The sequence below is a fragment of the Lygodium microphyllum genome, chromosome 1 (genome assembly GCF_053477565.2).
Source record: "Lygodium microphyllum isolate KBCC chromosome 1, Lygodium_microphyllum_v1.1.10, whole genome shotgun sequence".
NCBI classification, from domain to species: domain Eukaryota; kingdom Viridiplantae; phylum Streptophyta; class Polypodiopsida; order Schizaeales; family Lygodiaceae; genus Lygodium; species Lygodium microphyllum.
In genome coordinates this window covers 197138819-197160255 of record NC_141135.1, presented here as the reverse complement: position 1 = coordinate 197160255, position 21437 = coordinate 197138819, and the positions used below count along the sequence as shown (strand labels likewise).

Genomic DNA, 21437 nt, shown 5'->3' with positions numbered 1-21437 from the left:
TATGTCTTGACTAACAATATGCACACCAAAGCACTCTAAATGCAAAAATCAATTACATTGTTTCGAGTCACTAAAGCCTTTGTTTGTTCATTGAGTGAAGGATAGGCAAACATGTTTCTATGAATATAATGTTGAAATGTCTTTCTTAAAGGATGCACTCAATCACAATCACATGCAATCACAAAGATTTGGTCTAATGTATTTTGATGTCCATAAAATTGTGAGGTATGTGGGGAAGATAGTGCCCATAGAGCATGCTCATCTCAAAGGCATACTTTTAATTGTGTTACACAACTATTGGAGTCAATCATCTATCCAAATACAAAAGACAAGTCTTTTCATGATAGAAAGTGTTTCATGGGAGAATGCAAAAATAGTGGTATGAAGACAATGGCATGTTGTACTTTTGAAATCCTAAAAATGGGAAGATATTTTGAACAAAGAGATATAGGGTTGTGTGTTCCTTACCCTACTTAAGTCAAAATTCAATCCTTCATTACTCACAATAACATTAGCTAATGGCAAGTCAAGCAATCTAGATAATATTTTCAAAATTCTCTAAACAATGTGGTTGTAACAAAGTGAGATCCATGACTGGCATTCGACCCAAGTTACCGCTTACATAAAGAAGGCTACTAAGGATATACAAACTATCCACTTCTTCATTCTCAATTATACAATTCTTGAGGATTGTTCATGCAACATTATTTTATGTTGCACTTTAATTGATTACACGAGCAAGAAGTAATAATAAATAAGCATTACGTGTGGTGTGATGGTGTTATTTTGCAATTAAAAACTATTAGGCTATTTTACTTTGTAGCAATGTATGTAGGATTCAAATGAGTCACTTCTTCTCATTATCATGCCATCGGAAGGGGGAACATGATGGACTAGGATCTATGATCAAGCGAGCATTGACACTTGAAAAATTGAAGCTAGATGGCATTACATTAAAATGTGTTGCTTATATAGTTGCCCTTCGTAAGGAAAACTTGTTAGAGGGTGCTGAAGCTTACTATCCTTCGAAGCACAAAAAACACTTATATGTTTTTTGGAAGATCTTGCATAGGGATATAAATAGAGATGTGAAATGGAACTCTAAAAGAATCTTTAACACATGGTCTTTGTATGTTGTTTGTGCTCATAACCCATGAGATCCTATTGATATTGCCACTAGATAGTTGTCTTGCTTCTATGATGTATGCATTCATGGGCATTGGAATAAGAATGGAATCAAATCCTTGCACATCAAAAGGATGATAGGTTTTTATTGTAGCAGTTGGATATCCTAAATTAGGTATATTTTTGTGTCGATATCTTTGCACATCAAAAGGATTATAGGTTCAGGAGTAGTGGATTTTCTAGGATCTTGAGAATCAGTTGTCAACTCTAGACTCGGTTCGAGGACACTACCAACTCATTGATTTGCTTTAGATAAAGCTTCCTCCTTGTGGATGTGGAAATCCGTCCCAAACCTTTCTTGTGAAGGTGAAGGGTTTCTAGGATCTCGAGGATGAGTTGTTAACTATTGGGCTCAATTCAAGGACAAGTCAACTTATTGGTTTGCTTTTGAGCAAGATTTCTCAAGATTTTTTTGCATTAGAAAAAGAATTCTAGGAAGGATTATGGTCATCTTATCATTATGGTGCAACAATGTTTATGGAAAAAAAAACATCTAATTACATGAGGCATGATTTGGGATAGTCATTAAATATTTTAAAAAGGGATCAAGCATGTCGCTTGGTTAACAAAGATGTAATCGATGTACATCCATGATGGCAAGGTAGCCACGAGTCAAATCATTTGAGCTCCAAGGCCATCTTTCAATATATCTCCAATGTGTCTACAAGATTTGTTGTGCCTACGTTTTGTAAAGCTCTATTCTCTCACACACACACACACACACACACACACACACACACACACACACACACACACACATGTAATACACTTTAATCTTTCCATTTCCTTATGCATAATTAAAATCATCCACTTTCTATGGCTCCCAAACTTAAATTTCAAACACATATAATTTTGCACTATATCACAATAAAATTTGCTACTAAATGAAGACGTTATCGTCTTATGTCCTAGCATTTGTGATGAAGGATGAAGGTTATAGTGGTACAATGCTACCAATATAGTGATCTCTCTCTCTAGGATCACATTGTCAACTTTTGGGGTCAATATGAGGAGTCAATTTCTTGCTTTCATTTTTAAGCAAGCTTCTACAAGACTTTTTTGCATTGGTGAAAGTAATTCATGGAGTAGCTATGATTGTTTTTACTCTTCTTTAAGTAGAGGAAAGGGAGGAGTGATCCTATTGATAGAGGAGGAGTTCAGTGTCCCATGCAAAAATGGGAGGAAAGAGGGGTTGTTGTTGCTTCTTCCATGAAATACAACAAAATGGTAGTTGTCATGTGGTCAATATATGGCTCTCTTGCATCCATGAATAGATTAGGGCTTTGGAAAACTTTGAAGGACAAATTTCACAAGAGTGTACCATCTTGGCAGGGGACTAGAACAAGATGCCAAGTGAGGCTGACTAGTTGCATGCAAATTGTACCATGATTGCATATGATAAGAAATTGATGCATGACAAAATCCTCAATTTAATGGCTTCCATTGAATATGCAATAGAAAGTGTGGGAGACTTCGGGATCATCAACATGGATTTAGACAAGGTCTACAATAAGGTTTGGTGGGATTTTTCCACTTCAGTCATGGCTAGACTAGGAATGGGGAGACAACCTTACCATATGGTGAATGTATTCTTCAATAATGTGGCCACAAAGAGTGGGGGTCAATAGATACATATTCCACCCTTTTTGGTTTAAGTAGATTAGTCATACAAGGATGTTTACTTGCACCTATTCTCTTCACCAAACTTGGTCATCCACTAGCTAAGATGGTGGATATCAAATGGTAGAGAGGACTAATCCATGGTCTCCCTCTACTAATAACTCCCAAATATGCACTCAGCTTTTTGTCAATGATAAGTCAAATCTAATTTTAGCTAATATGGCTAATTTGGGGCTAGCATTTATGAGCAGTTTTGACCCATTAAAAATAGTAAGCTCAACATGTAGATTCTCTATCGAAAGATACCTTGGATTCCTCAATGGGGTTGTAAAATAATCCAGGTGAGGGAATTTTTCTCGTACCTACAGTGCCTTCTAGGGTTGGGCATGTTGGATACTAGAAAAGAGAAGGAAATAGACTAAACACATTTTGTGCCTTGGCTCTAAGTTTTTGAGGCAACTAAGTAGTGGTAGATAATATACTCTCAGCTTCCTTAATGCTTTTAATAGTAGTAACCCTTGTTAAAAGCTCATGTGGATAATTCAATTTATTGCTAATGTACAACTAATCCTTGTTAAATTTCCATGGATAATTCAATGTGTTCCATATCAGAGACAACAAATTGTCCCCTCTTACTAATCAAACTATCATATCTACTAGTGTTTATATGTATTGAGCTACTCAAGTGTTGGCTAGCAATTAGTTATTAGTTAGTCATATTTTACCTTGACATGACTTACTACACCATTAAAATAAAATTTTGAAGGAGTAAGGAAGAGAAATTCTCAAATTATCAAAGAAAATTATTAGAGCAAAAGCAACAAGCATTTTTGCATTAGATGGGCATGAAGTAAACAAATTAGAACCATGTTTGGCATAGGATTGAGTAACTAATTACTAGGTTGAGGCTACCTATTTTTACAGTATGCGCCATATCTAGCGACTTTCTAAGATTTAATCTGAGATAAAATAAGTCCATAACTACATCTAGATAGGACTATTTAACTAGGAGTGGAGAGGGCATGTGTAATGGTGCATGGATGTACACGTGTATATGCATGTACTTGGAGAAGATGGCTCTTAGACAAATCTAACGTTCATCTCCATAAGTTCGATCCCAACTTTAACAATTTTCTATTTTTTTTAAGTGCTAGATCTTAAATACCTAGACCAATGCTTCAATTCCTTATATTCTCCTATACAAAGAGTTTTGAGAGAATGCATGTAATTTTCTATATGTACATATAATTTCCTACTATCAGAAGTGGGAAATGATATTCTTACATTCTCTTATATAGAAAATTTTCAAAGAACATAGGAATTCACTAAAGTGATCTATAATTTCCTACTATTAGAAGTGGGAAACACATGATCCTATTCTCTTATATGGGGAATTTTGAAAGAATGTAGGAAAATCTCTATTTTGATGTGTAATTTCCTGCTAGTAGATGTGGGGAGTTTAATTCCCTAGTTCTATGTAGGGAATATATGAATGCATATATAGGAAATATCATTCAATTTCCTACATTTCATAAAATTTCCTATATAGGGAATGATTAAAAGTTGTGATAGATCATCATTATGGTGGACTGTTGTCCGCAAGAGTGTTGATTGTCCCTCTACTTGGGAAGCCTTTCAAAAGAAAAATTTGCAAAATTTCCTTCCATCTCAATTCCATGAGAAGGACATCAAAGAGTGGGATCTCCCGCAACAAAGAGATCATGAATCCATCTTGCAATACATTAAGCATTTTTGGGGTGCCTTACTTCAACTTCGAATGCTTGAAGATGTTCCTGAGGCGAACCACAAACAAAAGTACATGTCCTATTTGCTTGGTCACTTCTATATGGAAGTGAATATGTTCAAGCTGCCAAAGACTTTGGGGGATGCAATTTCTTCAGTGCATGATGTGGAGGATAAAATTCGTAGACAAGAAAAGCGACCGTAGCAATTTTCAATTAATGGTAACTTTGGTACATAGCAATTAAATTCTAACTTTCGAAGATTCAATCAAAATCGCTTTGCTCCTTTTTCTTTTCGTAAACCCTGGACTTGACCTCTACGGAGCTGCCACCTATGAATTATTGTGAATGGCCATGGTTATGTCACAAATAGAGAAAACTCATCAAGTAGCCATGTGCCAAAAGGAGATAAGTGAGCTGAAGGAGCAATTGCAAGCCAAGGACGAAGTAGAAACCAAGTGGCAAGCAAGGCTAGATGAAGAGACTCAAGCCCTAGTAAGCCTGTGACGCCATAATGAGGAGCTTCTAAGGCTCTATGAAGACGTGCAAGGGGAGATGGAGAAGGTCCATAAAGCCATAGAAGAGCTAGAGGTGGTGAGGAAATAAAGGGCATGTAGATACCAAGAAGAGATCAAGAAACTGAAGCAAGAGGCAACCTCTATAGGTTCAGAAGTGAAATGAAAGTATATGATGAAGGACTCTCATCCTGTCCTACTCTAATCTGAGAAGAGAAGACACTAAAGAACTCTATCCCATTCTATCATAGCTCTACTCTCGTCTCTATTCTATCATGGCCCCGAAGAAAAAAAATGGAGCCCCTCCTTGACGTCATCAATGACGTCATCAAAAAAGTTAAAAGAAAGGGTTCTCTCTTTGTCATGTGCCTACCTAAGAGATCCCTAGTAGCACGTTTTAGGAGTCCTTCGGGGAGCTATCCTAGACGGCTTCGCTCGGCACTTGCGAGAATGCACATGGTCTATTGTCTAGGTTTTCTAGAGTGCACCCCGTAATGGAAGGTACCAGCCGTCTCCAGGATGATCAACTTGCAAGCTCGGGGTCCTAAATTGACAACTAAGGTCTTAATGCATCGTAGTTACCCTTGGTTCATGGAGTGCAATGCTTTTTTCCAGCAACTAGTTAGGATTCAGGGAACCTTAACGGAGTTCTGGCACAGGCGCTGCACCTTTCCCCTAACATAATGATTGATCAAGGTTTTAAGACCCCAACCCTAGGTAAGTCAATGCTCGGCTCTACCGAATTTCTCCTAATTAACGTTTCATTCAATCTCTTGAAAGAAGCTCCCAGCTTACCGGGACCACCCATCCATAGGACGGATCTATCAGGGATCTCGCCCAGCGGCTTCCCACAAACGGTTTTCTTTAGTTTCTAATTACCTATCACATTAAGTTATGAAATATAAAAGCATCTTTGTTACTTAACTCATTATCATAGGTTCCTTTGCGTAATTTTACGACACAACACAGAGACAAAGAAAAATAATATTTTGGCAAAACATATTTATTTATTATTTGATAAAAGTTATTTACAATGCTTTTTCCCTTCTACCTATGTAGAAGATAAAACCTTCGTTCATCGCAAAATCACTTCTGTCTGTGCAGAAGAAAGCAAACCGTCCAAGATTTTCATCCCTTCAATAGTATCGCAGACTCTAGGATCCCATCCTGATTCGCGTGAGGGTCAAGCAGTTCCTAGGAGTGATCGAGAGATTTGCGGCCAGAGCCCCTTGGCACTCCTACCTCCTCCTGCCTAATGGATTCCTCACCGAGCGATCTTTCACCATTGGGGCCGATCCAAAGCTCCTAGTGGCAGTACAAAACAATCTCCCTTGGAATAGGGTTTCACGTCTAGTCGTGGGGGAGGCATAGCGCAATCTTTCCTCTTATTATCATGATTATATATTTACAATGAAATGTAACTGCTACAAGCATAATTAATCATTCTTGTGCAACTATCAATACATGCACAAATAAAGAAAAAAACCGTCAGCAAGTGTTTTTAGCATAGGAAGCAGCCTCAGCCAATTCTAGGGTTTCTCATTTAAGGTCCCACGTTATTCTTAGGGTTTGGCTTTCTACTTGAAACTCTTTTTTCCGAATCCGCAAGTTATTTCGTGAATCTGAAGTCTATTTTATCATTATGAAAACTTAGTATTTTCACCCTAAAAGATAATATTGGTATTTATACCTATGGCAGGCAATTTATGCGATGCCCTACCCTAACCCACACTTAGCAGGATTTCAAATGCTTTTCCAAGTCTATTTAGACATTAGAATTTGTATCAAAAAGTTCTTATCAATGTCAAATAAGTCTTACAGACTTTGGATATTTATTTAATTTCTTGAAATACTGATAGTTTCAGGGTTGTCGAGTATTTCATAGTTGTTTTTTCTTTAACATTCTCGATATTTTAGGTAAGGTTTTCTCGTTGATTCATATGTGGGTCGACTCATAATATTGATGTTCTCGCTAATATAACCATTAGTATTAACATTGTGTGTGTTTTCAGCAAGAAAATAATTTTTATTTTATTGTGCTCGTATTCTATGGTTTAATGGACGATGTCCAACCATTTGTCGAACTTTCAACATTATCTAGGAAGATCAATTTTCATTTAGCTATGTCATAAATGCAATGCTAATTTTTTTTCAGAAAACTTTATTCTAAGCAAGGTAAAAATCATAAGTGTAATTTTTCTTTCATTTTTCAAACATCGAATTATATTAATACGCACCTAATTTATGCGCGTCTAGTATATATTTTCCTATACAATTTTCTGTTGATCTAATGCATTGATTATTTCATGATATTATCTAGATGATTTTCTATAAATTATTATAAGACTCATATGTTTATCATTAGCAAAACGAAATAGAGATCGTCACTTTCAAAGAAAAATTATAAAATATTTCCTTCCCTAACACCGTCTACCTTTTTTAAGTTATTATAATCACACGCATCATTAACGAAATAACAATAAATATCACGAAATAAACCATAAATACGATATTTTCTTTATGATAGCCATATAATCCTTTTTCAAGTGAAAGAGTCTTTTCATTGAATTGTTTATTATTATATAACTCGGGTCATTTTCCTAAGTGGCACTTCATATGTATTTTTTTTAAAAATGTGTTTATAATAATTCAAAGCCAAATATAGCGATAAGCTTATAAAACATCACTTTTTTCCAAACCGACGAGATGTTACCTCTATCAACTTTGTAGTAACGGGGGTTTCACCAATTCCTACCACATCATTTTCTCTATCGACTGCATTTCTTGCTTGTTTTGCTTCAAATGGGCTTCTTGAATTTTTGCAACCTCGTGGAGCCATGGATGCCAGGCGAAATTAATGTGGTAGCTCAAGGAGAGTTGGTGGTCATCTAGGAAAATTTTGTGAGTGTTTTTCTTAGCGATATGGCTGTATGGAAGAAAGGTGTAACAGGGGGTAGAGAAAATGGAAATGAGGTAGAAAATGAGTATTTCCTTCTTCAAGGCTCAAAGCTAGAATGGAAAAGAGATGTGGATAAAATTTTCTGTAATCAAGAAGGTCTTCCTTCTTGCTTTCTTTGTGAAGGAGAGGGGTTGTATTTATAGCCATGAGGGAGACGCACGCAATCACTCGTTCTTTTAACTACTTGTCAAGAGCTAAGTAAGCTTGATAAAAAATGCTTTTTGATTACTTACCTGTTGGATGGTGGCATGGGGATGATTTAAAAATTCTTTCTCTCGCTCCAGGCGTAAAAAAGGTCGTGAACGTCTTATTTTGATCAAAACAACTTCATATGGTAGTTTTTGGCTAAGTTACCTCATGACTTATCTAGTTTATAAAGTCATACCATACTCTTTAATACTTAACTTACTCAACATCATGCTCGTTCTTGCGCGTTCTTTGTCTATCGATTAAGGATTTTGTGATTTGTCTTGCCGTTGGAAAATCAATGCGATCTTTGATGCATTAAATGGAATCGGGAATGCTAAATCAAATATAATGCGGGAAATATTGTGATCAAGCCGTCCTAATATTATTTACGAGGCGTATTTACTTTTTGTTGGTTGGGTTCATTGAGGCGTCTTCTCCTGTCGGATTGCAGAATTGATTTAATACAAGATTTGATATTACATACCGTCACTTATGTGATAACCCAATGAGTAATTTTTAAAACATTTCAAGCCTGAATATGTTTTATGAAGTGTTATGGCAGTAATATTACACTCTTTGTCATCGATGATGTTATCCAAAAATGCAAAAAAGCAAGCGTCCTGTCCTCTATCCCTCCTTGCAAAACTATAAACCGAGGGGTTGGGGATGACTAGAATAGTGACAACAATCAATCTTGACATGGACAAGCCGCTAATGAAGGAGGAGGCTCTATTTCACGAGATGAATAGACATTATTCAGTTCAACCCAATGAAGGATATACGCTGAAGGACTCTCATCCTCTCCTACCCTGATCCGAAAAGAGAAGACACTGAAGAACTCTATCCCATTCTATCATTGCTCTACTCTCATCTCTATTCTTTCATGGCCTCAAAGAAAAAAATGGAGCCCCTCATTGACGTCATCAATAACATAATCAAAAACGCTACAAGAAAGGGTTCTCTCTTTGTCTCGATGATGTCATCAAAAAATGCAAAAAATCAAGTGTCTTCTCCTCTACCACCACCGTTGCAAAACTATAAATTGAGGGGTTGGGGATGACTAGAAGAACCACAACGAGGAATCTTAATGAGGACAAGACGCTAATCGAGAAGAAAGAGACTCTATTCCACGAGACTAAGAGACATCATTCCGTTCAACCCAAGGAAGAGGATTCGCTGAAGCACACTCATCCTCTCCTACCCTGATCCAAGAAGAGAAGACACTTACAAACTCTTTCCTATTCTATCATACCTCTACTCTCCTCAATATTCTGTCATGGCCCCGAAGAGAAAAATGGAGCCCCTTCTTGATGTCATATATGAGATCGTCAAAAAAGTTAAAAGAAAGGGTTCTCTCTTTGTCATCGATGATGTCATCAAAAAATGCAAAAAAGCAAGCGTACTCTCCTCTATCCCCCCTTGCAAAACTTTAAATTGAGGGGTTGGGGATGACGAGAAGAGTGACAATGCAAAAAAGCAAGCCCCTATAACTTCGTCAAAAAAGTTAAAGGAAAGGGTTCTCTCTTTCTCATCGATGATGTCATTGGACAATGCAAAAAAGCAAGTGGCCTCTCCTCTATCCCCACCCTTGCAAAATTATAAATTGAGGGGTTGGGGATGACGAGAAGAGTGACAATGAACAATGTTGACGAGGACGAGATGCTAATCGAGAAGAAAGAGACTCTATTCCACGAGACTAAGAGACATCATTCTGTTCAACCCAAGGAAGAAGATATCCTGAAGGACTCTCTCCTCTCCTATCCTAATCCAAAGAAGAGAAGATACTCAAGAACTCTCTCCTATTCCATTCATACCTCTACTCTCCTCTTTATTCTGTCATAGCCCCGAAGAGAAAAATGGAGCTCCTCCTTGACATTATATATGACGTCGTCAAAAAGGTTAAAAGGAAGGGTTCTCTCTTTGTCATCTCGATGATGTCATCAAAAAATGCAAAAAAGCAAGTGTCCTCTCCTCTACCCCGCCCCATTGCAAAACGATTAATTGAGGGGTTGGGGATGACCATAAGAGCGATAACTAGCAATCTTGACGAGGACAAGTCAATGATCGAGAAGGAGGAGGGTCTATTCCACAAGACAAAGAGGCATCATTCCGTTCAACCCAATTAGGGTATACACTGAAGGACTCTCATCCTCTCCTACCCTAATCTGAGAAGAGAAGACACTAAAGAAATCTATCCCATTCTATCATGGCTCTCCTCTCGTCTCTATTCTGCCATGACCCGAAAGAAAAAAATGGAACCCCTCCTTGACATCATCAATGACATCGTCAAAAAAGTTAAAAGAAAGGGTTCTCTCTTTGTCATCGATGATGTCATCCAAAAATGCAAAAAAGCAAGCATCCTCTCTTCTTTCCCCCCCTTACAAAACTATAAATTTAGGGGTTGGGAATGACCATAAGAGCGACAATGAACAATCTTGACGAGGGTGAGACGCTGATCAAGAAACAGGAGAGTCTATTCCATGGGACGAAGAGACATCATTCCATTCAACGCAAGGAAGGGAACACGCTAAAGGACTCTCATCCTCTCCTACCATGATCCGAGAAGAGAAGACACTGAAGAACTCTATCCCATTCTATCATAACTATACTCTCGTCTCTATTTTGTCATGGCCGTGAAGAAAAAAATGAAGCCCCTCCTTGATGTCATCAATGATGTCATCAATGAAGTATCTCTACTCTCGTCTCTATTCTCTCATGGTTGCAAAGAAAAAAATGGAGCCTCTCCTTAATGTCATCACTGACATTGCCAAAAAGTCTAAAAGAAAGCATTCTCTCTTTGTCATCGATGATATCATCGAAAATGCAAAAATAGCAAGTATTCTCTCTTCTATCCCTCCATGTGCAAAACTATAAATTGAGGGGTTGGGGATGACCCGAAGAGTGACAACGAGGAATCTTAACGAGGAGGAGATGTTGATCCAAAAGGAGGAGAGCATATTCAACGAGACGAAGAGACATCGTTCCATTCAACCCAAGAAAGGGGATACGTTGAAGAACTCTCATCCTCTCGTACCTTGATATGAGAAGAGAAGATAGTGAAGAAAAACTCTATTCTATTCTACCATACCTCTACTTTTGTATCTATTTTTTCATGGCCGCGAAGAAAAAAATGGAGCCCCTACCTGACATCATCAATGATGTCGTCAAAATGGTAAAAGAAACAGTTCTCTCTTTGTCATCGATGATGTCATTTTAAAAAAAAATGCAAGCGTCCTTTCTTCTATCCCCCCTGTGCAAAACTATCAATTGAGAGGTTGGGGATGATTAGAAGAGCAACAACGAGAATTCTTGATGAGGACGAGACATTGATCGAGAAGAAGGAGACTATATTTCACGATATGAAGAGACATCATTCCGTTCAACCTAGGAAAGGGGATACGCTGAAGGACTCTCATCCTCTGCTATCTTGATCCGAGAAGAGAAGACACTGAAGCAAAACTCTATTCTATTCTATCATACCTCTACTCTCGTGTCTATTGTGTCATGGCCCCGAAGAAAAAAACAGAGCACCTACCTGACATCATCAATGACATCATTAAAAAACACTAAAATAAAGCGTTCTCTCTTTGTCATGGATGATGTCATAAAAAAAACAAGAAAAGGGTTCTCTTTTCTACCCCCCCTTTGTAAAACTATAATTTGACGGGTTGGAGATCACTAGAAGAACGACAACGAGAAATCTTGACGAGGACGAGAAGCTAATTCAGAAGGACAAGAGTCTATTCCATGAGACAAAGAGACATCATTTTGTTCAGCCCAATGAAGGGGATAGGCTAAAGGACTCTCATCCTCTCCTACCGTGATCTGAGAAGAGAAGACACTCAAGAACTCTATCTTATTCTATCATACCTCTACTCTCGTCTCTATTCTCTCATGTCCACAAAGAAAATAATGGAGCCCCTCCCTGGCGTCATCAATGACGTCGCCAAAAATGCTAAAAGAAAGCATTCTCTCTTTGTCATTGATGATGTCATCCAAAAATGCAAAAATAGCAAACGTTCTCTCTTTTATCTACCCATGCAAAACTATAAATTGAGGGGTTAGGGATAACCTGAAGAGTGACAACGAGCAATCTTGACGAGGACGAGACATTGATCAAGAAGGAGGAGAGCACATTCAACGAGACAAAAAGACATCATTCCATTCAACCCAAGAAACGGGATATGTTGAAGGACTCTCATCCTCTCCTACCTTGATCTGAGAAGAGAAGAAACTGAAGAAAAACTCTATTTTATTCTACCATACCTCTACTCTCATCTCTATTCTGTCATGGCTGTGAAGAAAAAACTGGAGCCCCTCCCTGAGGTCATCAATGGCGTCGTAAAAAATGGTAAAAGAAAGTGTTATGTCTTTGTCATTGATGATGTCATAAAAAAACACAAAAAATATAAGCATTCTCTTGTCTATCCGCGCCTGTGCAAAACTATAAATTTAGGGGTTGGGGGTAATCAGAAGAGCAACAACCAGCAATCTTGATGAGGAGGAGACACTAATCACGAAGGAGGAGATTCCATTCCACGATATGAAGGGACATCATTCCGTTCAACCCAAGAAAGGGGATATGCTGAAGGACTCTCATCCTCCCCTACCTTGATCTAAGAAGAGAAGACACTAAAGAAAAACTCTATTCTATTCTATCATACCTCTACTCTCGTCTCTATTCTATCATGGCCCCGATGAAAAAAATGGAGCCCCTTCTTGAGGTCATCAATGACTTCGTCAAAAACACTAAAACAAAGTGTTCTCTCTTTGTTATCGATGATGTCATTCAAAAAGGCAAAAAAAGCAAGTGTTCTCTCTTCTATCCCCCCCTTTGCAAAACTATAAATTGAGGGGTTGGGGAAACCAAAAGAGCAACAACGAGTTATGTTGACAAGGACAAGACACTAATCTAGAAGGAGGACACTCTATTCCACGAGACAAAGAGACATTATTCCATTCAAGCTAATGAAGGGTATACATTGAAGGACTCTCATCCTCTACTACCCTGATCCGAGAAGAGAAGAAACTGAAGAACTCTATCCTATTCTATCATAACTCTACTCTCGTCTCTATTCTCTCATGGCCCCGAAGCAAAAAATGGAGCCCTTCCCTAACATCGCCAAAAATGCTAAAAGAAATCGTTCTCTCTTTGTCATCCATGATGTCATCAAAAAATGCAAAAAACTCAAGTGTCGTCTCTTCTATCCCCCCCTTGAAAAACTATAAATTGAGGGGTTGGGGATGTCCAGAAGAGTGACAATGAGCAATCTTGACGAGGATGAGATATTGATCAAGAAGGAAGAGAGTGTATTTCATGAGATGAAGAGACATCATTATGTTCAACCCAATGAAGGGTATACACTGAGGGACTCTCATCCTCTCCTACCTTGATCCGACAAAAGAAGACACTGAAAAACTCTATCCCATTCTATCATACCTCTACTCTCGACTCTATTCTATCATTGGCCTCGAAGGAAAAAAAGGAGTCCCTACTTTACCTCATCAATGACGTCGTTAAAAATGTTAAAAGAAAGGGTTCTCTCTTTGTCATCGGTGATGTCTTCAAAAAATGCAAAAAAGCAAGCGTCCTCTCCTCTACTCCCCCCTGCAAAACTATAAATTGAGGGGTTGGGGATGGCGAAAAGAGAGAACGAACAATCTTGACAAGGACGAATCGCTAATTGAGAAGTAGGAGACTCTATTCCACGAGAAAAATAGAAATTATTCCATTCAACCCAATAAAGGGTATACATTGAGGGACTCTCATCCTCTCCTACCCCGATCCTAGAAGAGAAGACACTCAAGGACTCTATCCCATTCTATCATAGCTCTACTCTGGTCTCTATTCTGTCATGGCCTCAAAGAAAGAAATGGAGCCCCTCCTTGACGTCATCAATGACCTTGTCAAAAAAGTTAAAAGAAAGGGTTCTCTCTTTGTCATTGATGATGTCTTCAAAAAATGCAAAAAAGAAAGTGTCATATCCTCTACCTCCCCTCGCAAAACTATAAATTGAGGGGTTGGGGATGACATGAAGAGCGTGAATGACATAATCTTGATGAGGACGAGACACTATTCAAGAAGAAAGACTCTATTCCATGAGACGAAGAGACATCATTTCGTTGTCAAAGAGATCGTGCAAGAGCTGCAGAACACGGGGTTCAAGGTACAGCAATGAAAGAGACTGTCAGGAAGAACTCAAAAATTTGATACCAAAGTTCACTATATTGCTAGTCATGAACCTTTCAAGAGGTCCAAGAGTTCCCATTCTGAGCATTCAGCTTGTATAAGAATTTGCGTAGGCTAAGCGTCTCTCAGCTTTGCACTGCTACAATGTTTTGAAAAAGCTCTTTACATAGATCAGAGTTGATGACTTTTTGGGTATAAAGTCAAATTAAATGACAAAGCTTTACAATTTGTTTATAGCTTTATAATAAAGCTTAAGAACTTGCTTTTCAGGGTAAGATGTTCCATCTCTGTCCCAGTGCCTTCACACCTGCATCAGTCAACTTCTTACAGCATTTTAAAGATATATTTCGAAGCCGCTTACAATGATGTGAAATGAGAACCAACGATGTATCAGTTATTGTTGAGTAGTCAAAAGCCATCTCCAACAAGTTTGGGCATCTCTGAACTAGTTCGTACACTGGAGGATCACCAAGGTGCTTGAAGTTGCTAAGTTCCACATGAGTAAGATTGCTACAGAAATTCACTAATTGCATAATAGCAACTTCAGAAGCTGCTGAAATATGAGCTAGCTTTAGCTTCAAAATGCGGAGGGTTGAAGCTCGCTGTATCAGGTGTAGAAGTCCAAGATCAGTCAGCATCAAGGGGTCATTTGCAATGGTTTTATCAACCAAGTGAAGTTCCTTCAGATCTGGACAATTCACAGATATCAGAGTCAAAGATGTATCTGTCATTGAAAAGCTGTCCTCCTGTCGCCGCTTATGGCGAAGCGTACCAAAGAAATGTCACAACTGAAGACAAAATGCAATGTCTCCTGCCTAAATCGATGAACCTCAGAGAGGCAGCATATAAGAGATGCTGAAACACATCATCTGAAAGCTTTGTACAATGCTGCATACTCAGGTATCGTAACTTCAGACTGGTGTTGCAGAGTACACGAACTGATGGATTTGAAAGAGGGCGACATCCATCCAATCGGACCTTTAGAAGCCTTAATCATCCTTTGCCCAATGCAATGATACCAGAGTCTGAGACATGCTCGCAATAGCTTAGAGATATGTAACGAAGCAATGGATATCCGCCTGCAATGTAGTTTAGTCCATGGCTTGTTAAGCGTGAGCAATTATTCAAGGCAAGTTCTCGCATAAATTTGCAAGTGCCTATAGCTCTTAATGCTCTGTCAGTTAGGGGCCCATAGCTTGCTACCAAAACTTTTAAAAGAGGGTTGCCGTTGCAGATATCAACCACAGATTGATCAGTTAATCCAGCTTTCGTTCTTCATGAACTTCGACCATTACATTTCCCTGCTCGTCGAAGTCCCTCCGTCATCGCCTCCTCCTCATGATCCTCGTCTGTCTGCCTCCAAGATCCGTATCAGTGAACGAATCATAGCTGATGCCGCTTCTAAGCTTCAAAGAGTACTACTCTGCTTGGTTCACCTCGCCATATTCATGTCCATCCGGAATGCGTAACTTCCCTTTTGTCAACTCACTCTCCGGCTTGATGAACGACTGGTTCGAGGTCAAACTCCAGGATGAAAAACATCCAAATCCTCAAAGAAATAACCAGAGCGAGCAATGGAACGAAGAGAAGTGGCGAGATCCCTAGAGAGAAGTGTGTCTCCCTCCCTAACTGTCGATGGCGGCCCTGACTTTATGGTGGTACTCCCCAAATTGATCAATCTCCCCTTCTGAACCTCTCCTGGTCGATCTTGTCTTGCCCGACGCTGAAGGTAGCCACCCCATTTCGAGCTCGGGGAGGTCCTGGATTTGCTGAGCTTTTTTCCCTCCCTTTCGCCATTCGAATCCTCCTTTTCCCCCAATTAGTCTCCTTTTTTCCTTCCTCTTTTCCCTCTGATCCCTGCCTTTCGAAAATCCTCCCTCTATCTTTAGCTTCCTATCTTTCCATTTGTGAATTCCTCTTTTGACGCATAGTGACCAACCATACAAACAGCCTCGTTTGGACAGTATATCATAGTCTCAACAAAATCAGGGACCTTATCACTGGAGTCCTGATTACAATCTGGATCTGTGAAGGACTCATTGTAAGCTTGCCCCAAGTCTCGGATGCTCCCACGAACAGGACGGTCTACAAAGGGTAGGATAAGTTTTCCTTCCTAGTACAAGCATCGTGTGTACAATACATTTAAGGGAATATATACATACATTGGATGTAATTTATTAAAATGCACCACACAAACAATAAATCACACGCAGAAATTAACACAAATGCACAAAAAAAAATAAAAAATGGAGGTGTATACGGCTCGGATGCGCAGCATCACGACATCCACCCCCTCTAAACCTGCGCATCCTCCGGATGTGCCAACTATCCAGGATCATTCAAGTCCACAAACAGGTCAAGTCCATCTTTTGATTCTAGTAAACTTGTTTCTCCATCAGCTTCATCATCCCTATAAAATTTCTGCCCCTTTCGAAACAGCTGATAGAGAACATCTGCAATATGAGCAAAATGAGGAATCCAAATCATGTAAAATACACAAGCTCCCACAAATCTTCGCATCTCTGAAGTAGTCAAGCAATACTCTGCAATCCTGTTTATGGCATCCACCTTTGCAGGAGAAGGCTTTCTGCCATAATATCCAACCATATGCCCAACTATGATGACTTCATTAACAACAAAAACAGATTTCAGCCCTGAAAACTTATGTCCAATATTTGCAGGATCCCTCAACATAGGCTGTTTCATAGCTTTTTCAATCTGCTCATCACTATCAGAAGGAAGCGGGCCTGCAACCGGCTTAACCTTCTTATCAACTGTTTTATATTTTGTGTCAACCTTGGCATCATTCAAGCACTCTCTCGTTTGCTGCAATTTCTGCAAATTTTCAGCATCTTTCAACTCTGTTGGCTGAAAAATTTCAACCTTTAGCTCTATGGACTGCATGGGTGCAGCCTGAAACTCTGTATGCAGAAATTTTTCTGCATTCAACTCTGTTGGCTGATTGAATTCAGCCCTTGGCTCAATGGACTGCATAGACGCATCCTGAAACTCTGTATGCAGAAATTTTTCTGCATTCAACTCTGTTGGCTGAATGAATTCAGCCCTTTGTAATTCTATTAGCTGATCAAGATCAGCCATAAATTCAGTTTGCTGAGTTTTCTCAGCCTCTAACTCTGTTTGCAGCATAAAACCAGAAATTTCCTGAAACATATCCAAGGTTTGCACAGGTATGATCTTTGAACCCTTGCATACATCAGTTTTCAGCATTGCTCTCATCTCAAACAATGTATCTGCATAAGACATCCCTTCATACAATCCATTCACATGCTCTTCTGCTTGCAAAATACCTGCATTCTTCAACTCTTTCTCCTTACGACCAATGTACTGCCTGGCAGCTCTAGGCAAATCTGAAATTTTCTGATAACTTACCGAACTATCTGAAGTAAACCCAACAAAGTTATTGGAGAAAGACTTACTACCAGGAGGCGAGATCTCCTCTTTTCTCCGCTCCGTACCAGTGGCGTCTTGCAAGACAGCGGTACCTAATGAAAATCCAACTCCTTCGCAGGTAGTGGTGCCTCACGCAAGGAGTCCCTGTTTCTCGGATGATTTACCCCAACAGTCATAAACTGAATAGCTCGCATACCATCTTTACTGCGTATCCGCGCATAAGCTGATCCGTCATCCATCACTTTTGTTTCCATTCTTGCCTCTGTAATGAAAGGCTGTCCAAGAATAATCGGATAAGAACATGAATCCTGAACAAAGCAATGATAATCTTCTTCAACATTACCAATAGAAATTCTGATACTCGGACAAGCAGCATACATATCACCAGAAGTATTGTTGGCGGCTCTCATGCGCCAACCATGCTCCGCATCCATAGGCCACTTGCCACTCTCATAAACACCTCGAGCAATAAGATTAATCTCAGAACCATGATCAACTAAAGCAATCAAGGGAATTTGTTTCTCTCCAATCCTTACCACTGTCTCAGTGGTTGCTCTAGCCCAATGACTTCGTGAAAAATGGCTACGAGGAATGAGAATAGGGTTCTCATCATCTTCATACTGCATAGGCTGCACTATTTTCTCCAATTGCGGATTAACAGAAGCATTCTCAACCATCACTGCATCATCATCATGCTCTTTCTCAAGAGCTCCATGCCACAATCCCTGTAAAGCAGGTCCTTCCATTGCATGTCGTTTCCTCCGCAAAAGATCCTGCATCTGATCCTGTATTTCTCTACTAGCAATCCCAAGAGCCTCTCCAACAGTAAAAGTGACTTCACTATTCAAAATTCCTTCATGAAAAATCTTACTCATATCCGTTTGCATATCAAGGTCTGACAAGAGCTTGAATCCTGGCTCTTTTCTTGGTTGCCTCTTTTCCTTCTGCTTGTTTTCCATTGGCTGATCGGAACCTGTTTGAGTTGGAGAATTTGACATAGGTGGAGCTGTAACAGGTGGTGAAACAAAGTCACCCCCTCTAGTCTTTTTGGAGGAGCTAGGACCCTCCTCATCTCTTCTTCTCTTTTCCTCAACCATGGCATCTAATCCCTGCATTTTAGCCATATAAGCAAAAATAGAATACCTGTCAATGGGAGAATCCCATCCTGTTTCTCCTCGGATGCTAGAGCCCACACAAGTCATAGTAGAAGTTTGAACTTTCCCTCTTCTCGCTATCTCCAAGGCAGAAGACCATAAAGCAGAGTCTCAATCAGATTTTTGCTCAAGCTGGACTCCAAAAGCTGAAGCATCTCCTCTAACACTCACATAAGCTGATCGCGCAGCCATATCATCAACAAGCTTCTTCATACCTCCCTTACCAAAGTTCGTGTCAAGAGGAGCGCCAGTCTCTGTCAGCCATATCTTCCCATCTTGTCCCCAGAACACTACATTCTTCTTACGTGCTTCCTGAAAAGCATCACAATCTCTGCAGTGTTGGTGCTCTGTACTATCACACCAAATACATCGACGCCCTTTTCTTTGACCAGCTGGAAAAGCAGTCACTGGAGTAGGTGCTACAGCAGGTACTGTCATAAGTTGCTCCTTTAACTTACCAACTTCAGCTTTGACTGCTTCAATCGTCAAATCCGCCAAGCCTTTAATAACATCATCTACAGATAAGGGCACTGGAGCAGCAGGAACTGGTGGATTCATAACAGGAGGAGTAGGCTTAGGCAAAGAAGTAGCAGGGGAAGAAGAAGAGGTCTCCAAGGATTTTTCAGGAACTAATCCTGTATTACGATGCAATCTGACTCTCCTGCGCTGCTTCTTGACAAGAGCATTCACAGCATCAATAACATGTCTCCACTCAGTCTTTAAACCTGAATCAGTAGCTTGATCTTCCAAAAGATCATCCAACTTTTCCTGCAAATCAGCATCTGCAGCTTGCAAAAATAACTCCACTTTCTGCATCTCCAAAGCTTGCGGTTCAGTCCCATCCAACTGATCATAACGGCTTTCAAACTCTCGCAGAAGAGCGGTAACAGAAAGTCCCTTATTAGGCATAGAAACCCATGCTAAAAAATTCATGCGATTCATAAGACCTGTATCCTCCAGGAAATATTCATCTTTTAATACCTTTTTAAATTCAGCCCAACCTGCATGTGCCTCTTGAATTTCTGCAATTCGACCTTCAAGAGCGCGCACCACGATCCGCAAGAAGTAGCGGCTCCAAACATCTTGAGAAACTCCAAAAAACTTCATCTTTTCTTCATACAAATGCAAGTAAGTTGACACTTGCTGGCCATTAAACTGCTTCATCTCCTGTTGGACAGCTTTCAAAGCATCCATAGCATCACTATCTCGTTTTGCATGAACTTGCTGCTGCATATACATGGTAAATGACTGAAACAGGTTCTTCATGACATTATCATCTGTCATCTCTTCTTGCGAGTCTCCCATCTTGCTGATGACGCAGCACTTTCACGTCGGGTTCACCAGAAATGTCAAAGAGATCGTGCAAGAGCTGCAGAACACGGGGTTCAAGGTACAGCAATGAAAGAGACTGTCAGGAAGAACTCAAAAATTTGATGCCAAAGTTTACTATATTGCTAGTCATGAACCTTTCAAGAGGTCCAAGGGTTCCCATTCTGAGCATTCAGCTTGTATAAGAATTTGCGTAGGCTAAGCGTCTCTCGGCTTTGCACTGCTACAATGTTTTGAAAAAGCTCTTTACATAGATCAGAGTTGATGACTTTTTGGGTATAAAGTCAAATTAAATGACAAAGCTTTACAATTTGTTTATAGCTTTATAATAAAGCTTAAGAACTTGCTTTTCAGGGTAAGATGTTCCATCTCTGTCCCAGTGCCTTCACACCTGCATCAGTCAACTTCTTACAGCATTTTAAAGATATATTTCGAAGCCGCTTACAATGATGTGAAATGAGAACCAACGATGTATCAATTATTGTTGAGTAGTCAAAAGCCATCTCCAACAAGTTTGGGCATCTCTGAACTAGTTCGTACACTGGAGGATCACCAAGGTGCTTGAAGTTGCTAAGTTCCACATGAGTAAGATTGCTACAGAAATTCACTAATTGCATAATAGCAACTTCAGAAGCTGCTGAAATATGAGCTAGCTTTAGCTTCAAAATGCGGAGGGTTGAAGCTCGCTGTATCAGGTGTAGAAGTCCAAGATCAGTCAGCATCAAGGGGTCATTTGCAATGGTTTTATCAACCAAGTGAAGTTCCTTCAGATCTGGACAATTCACAGATATCAGAGTCAAAGATGTATCTGTCACTGAAAAGCTGTCCTCCTGTCGCCGCTTATGGCGGAAGCGTACCAAAGAAATGTCACAACTGAAGACAAAATGCAATGTCTCCTGCCTAAATCGATGAACCTCAGAGAGGCAGCATATAAGAGATGCTGAAACACATCATCTGAAAGCTTTGTACAATGCTGCATACTCAGGTATCGTAACTTCAGACTGGTGTTGCAGAGTACACGAACTGATGGATTTGAAAGAGGGCGACATCCATCCAATCGGACCTTTAGAAGCCTTAATCATCCTTTGCCCAATGCAATGATACCAGAGTCTGAGACATGCTCGCAATAGCTTAGAGATATGT

The 21437-nt window shown here is 39.6% G+C and overlaps 1 protein-coding gene across 1 annotated transcript; it reads right to left on the bottom strand.

Moving 5' to 3' along the window:
- Positions 1 to 14666: 14666 nt before the first annotated feature.
- On the bottom strand, positions 14667 to 15131 carry LOC148042133 (putative F-box/LRR-repeat protein 8). The gene has a single exon (XM_087664605.1). It carries the CDS (start codon positions 15129 to 15131, stop codon positions 14667 to 14669), a length of 465 nt encoding a protein of 154 aa, XP_087520731.1.
- Between the last annotated feature and the right edge of the window lie 6306 nt (positions 15132 to 21437).

What these genes read in the sequence shown, in the direction of transcription:
- LOC148042133 (XM_087664605.1), bottom strand. Translation starts at nt 15,131, where the DNA reads ATGACAGATACATCTTTGACTCTGATATCTGTGAATTGTCCAGATCTG.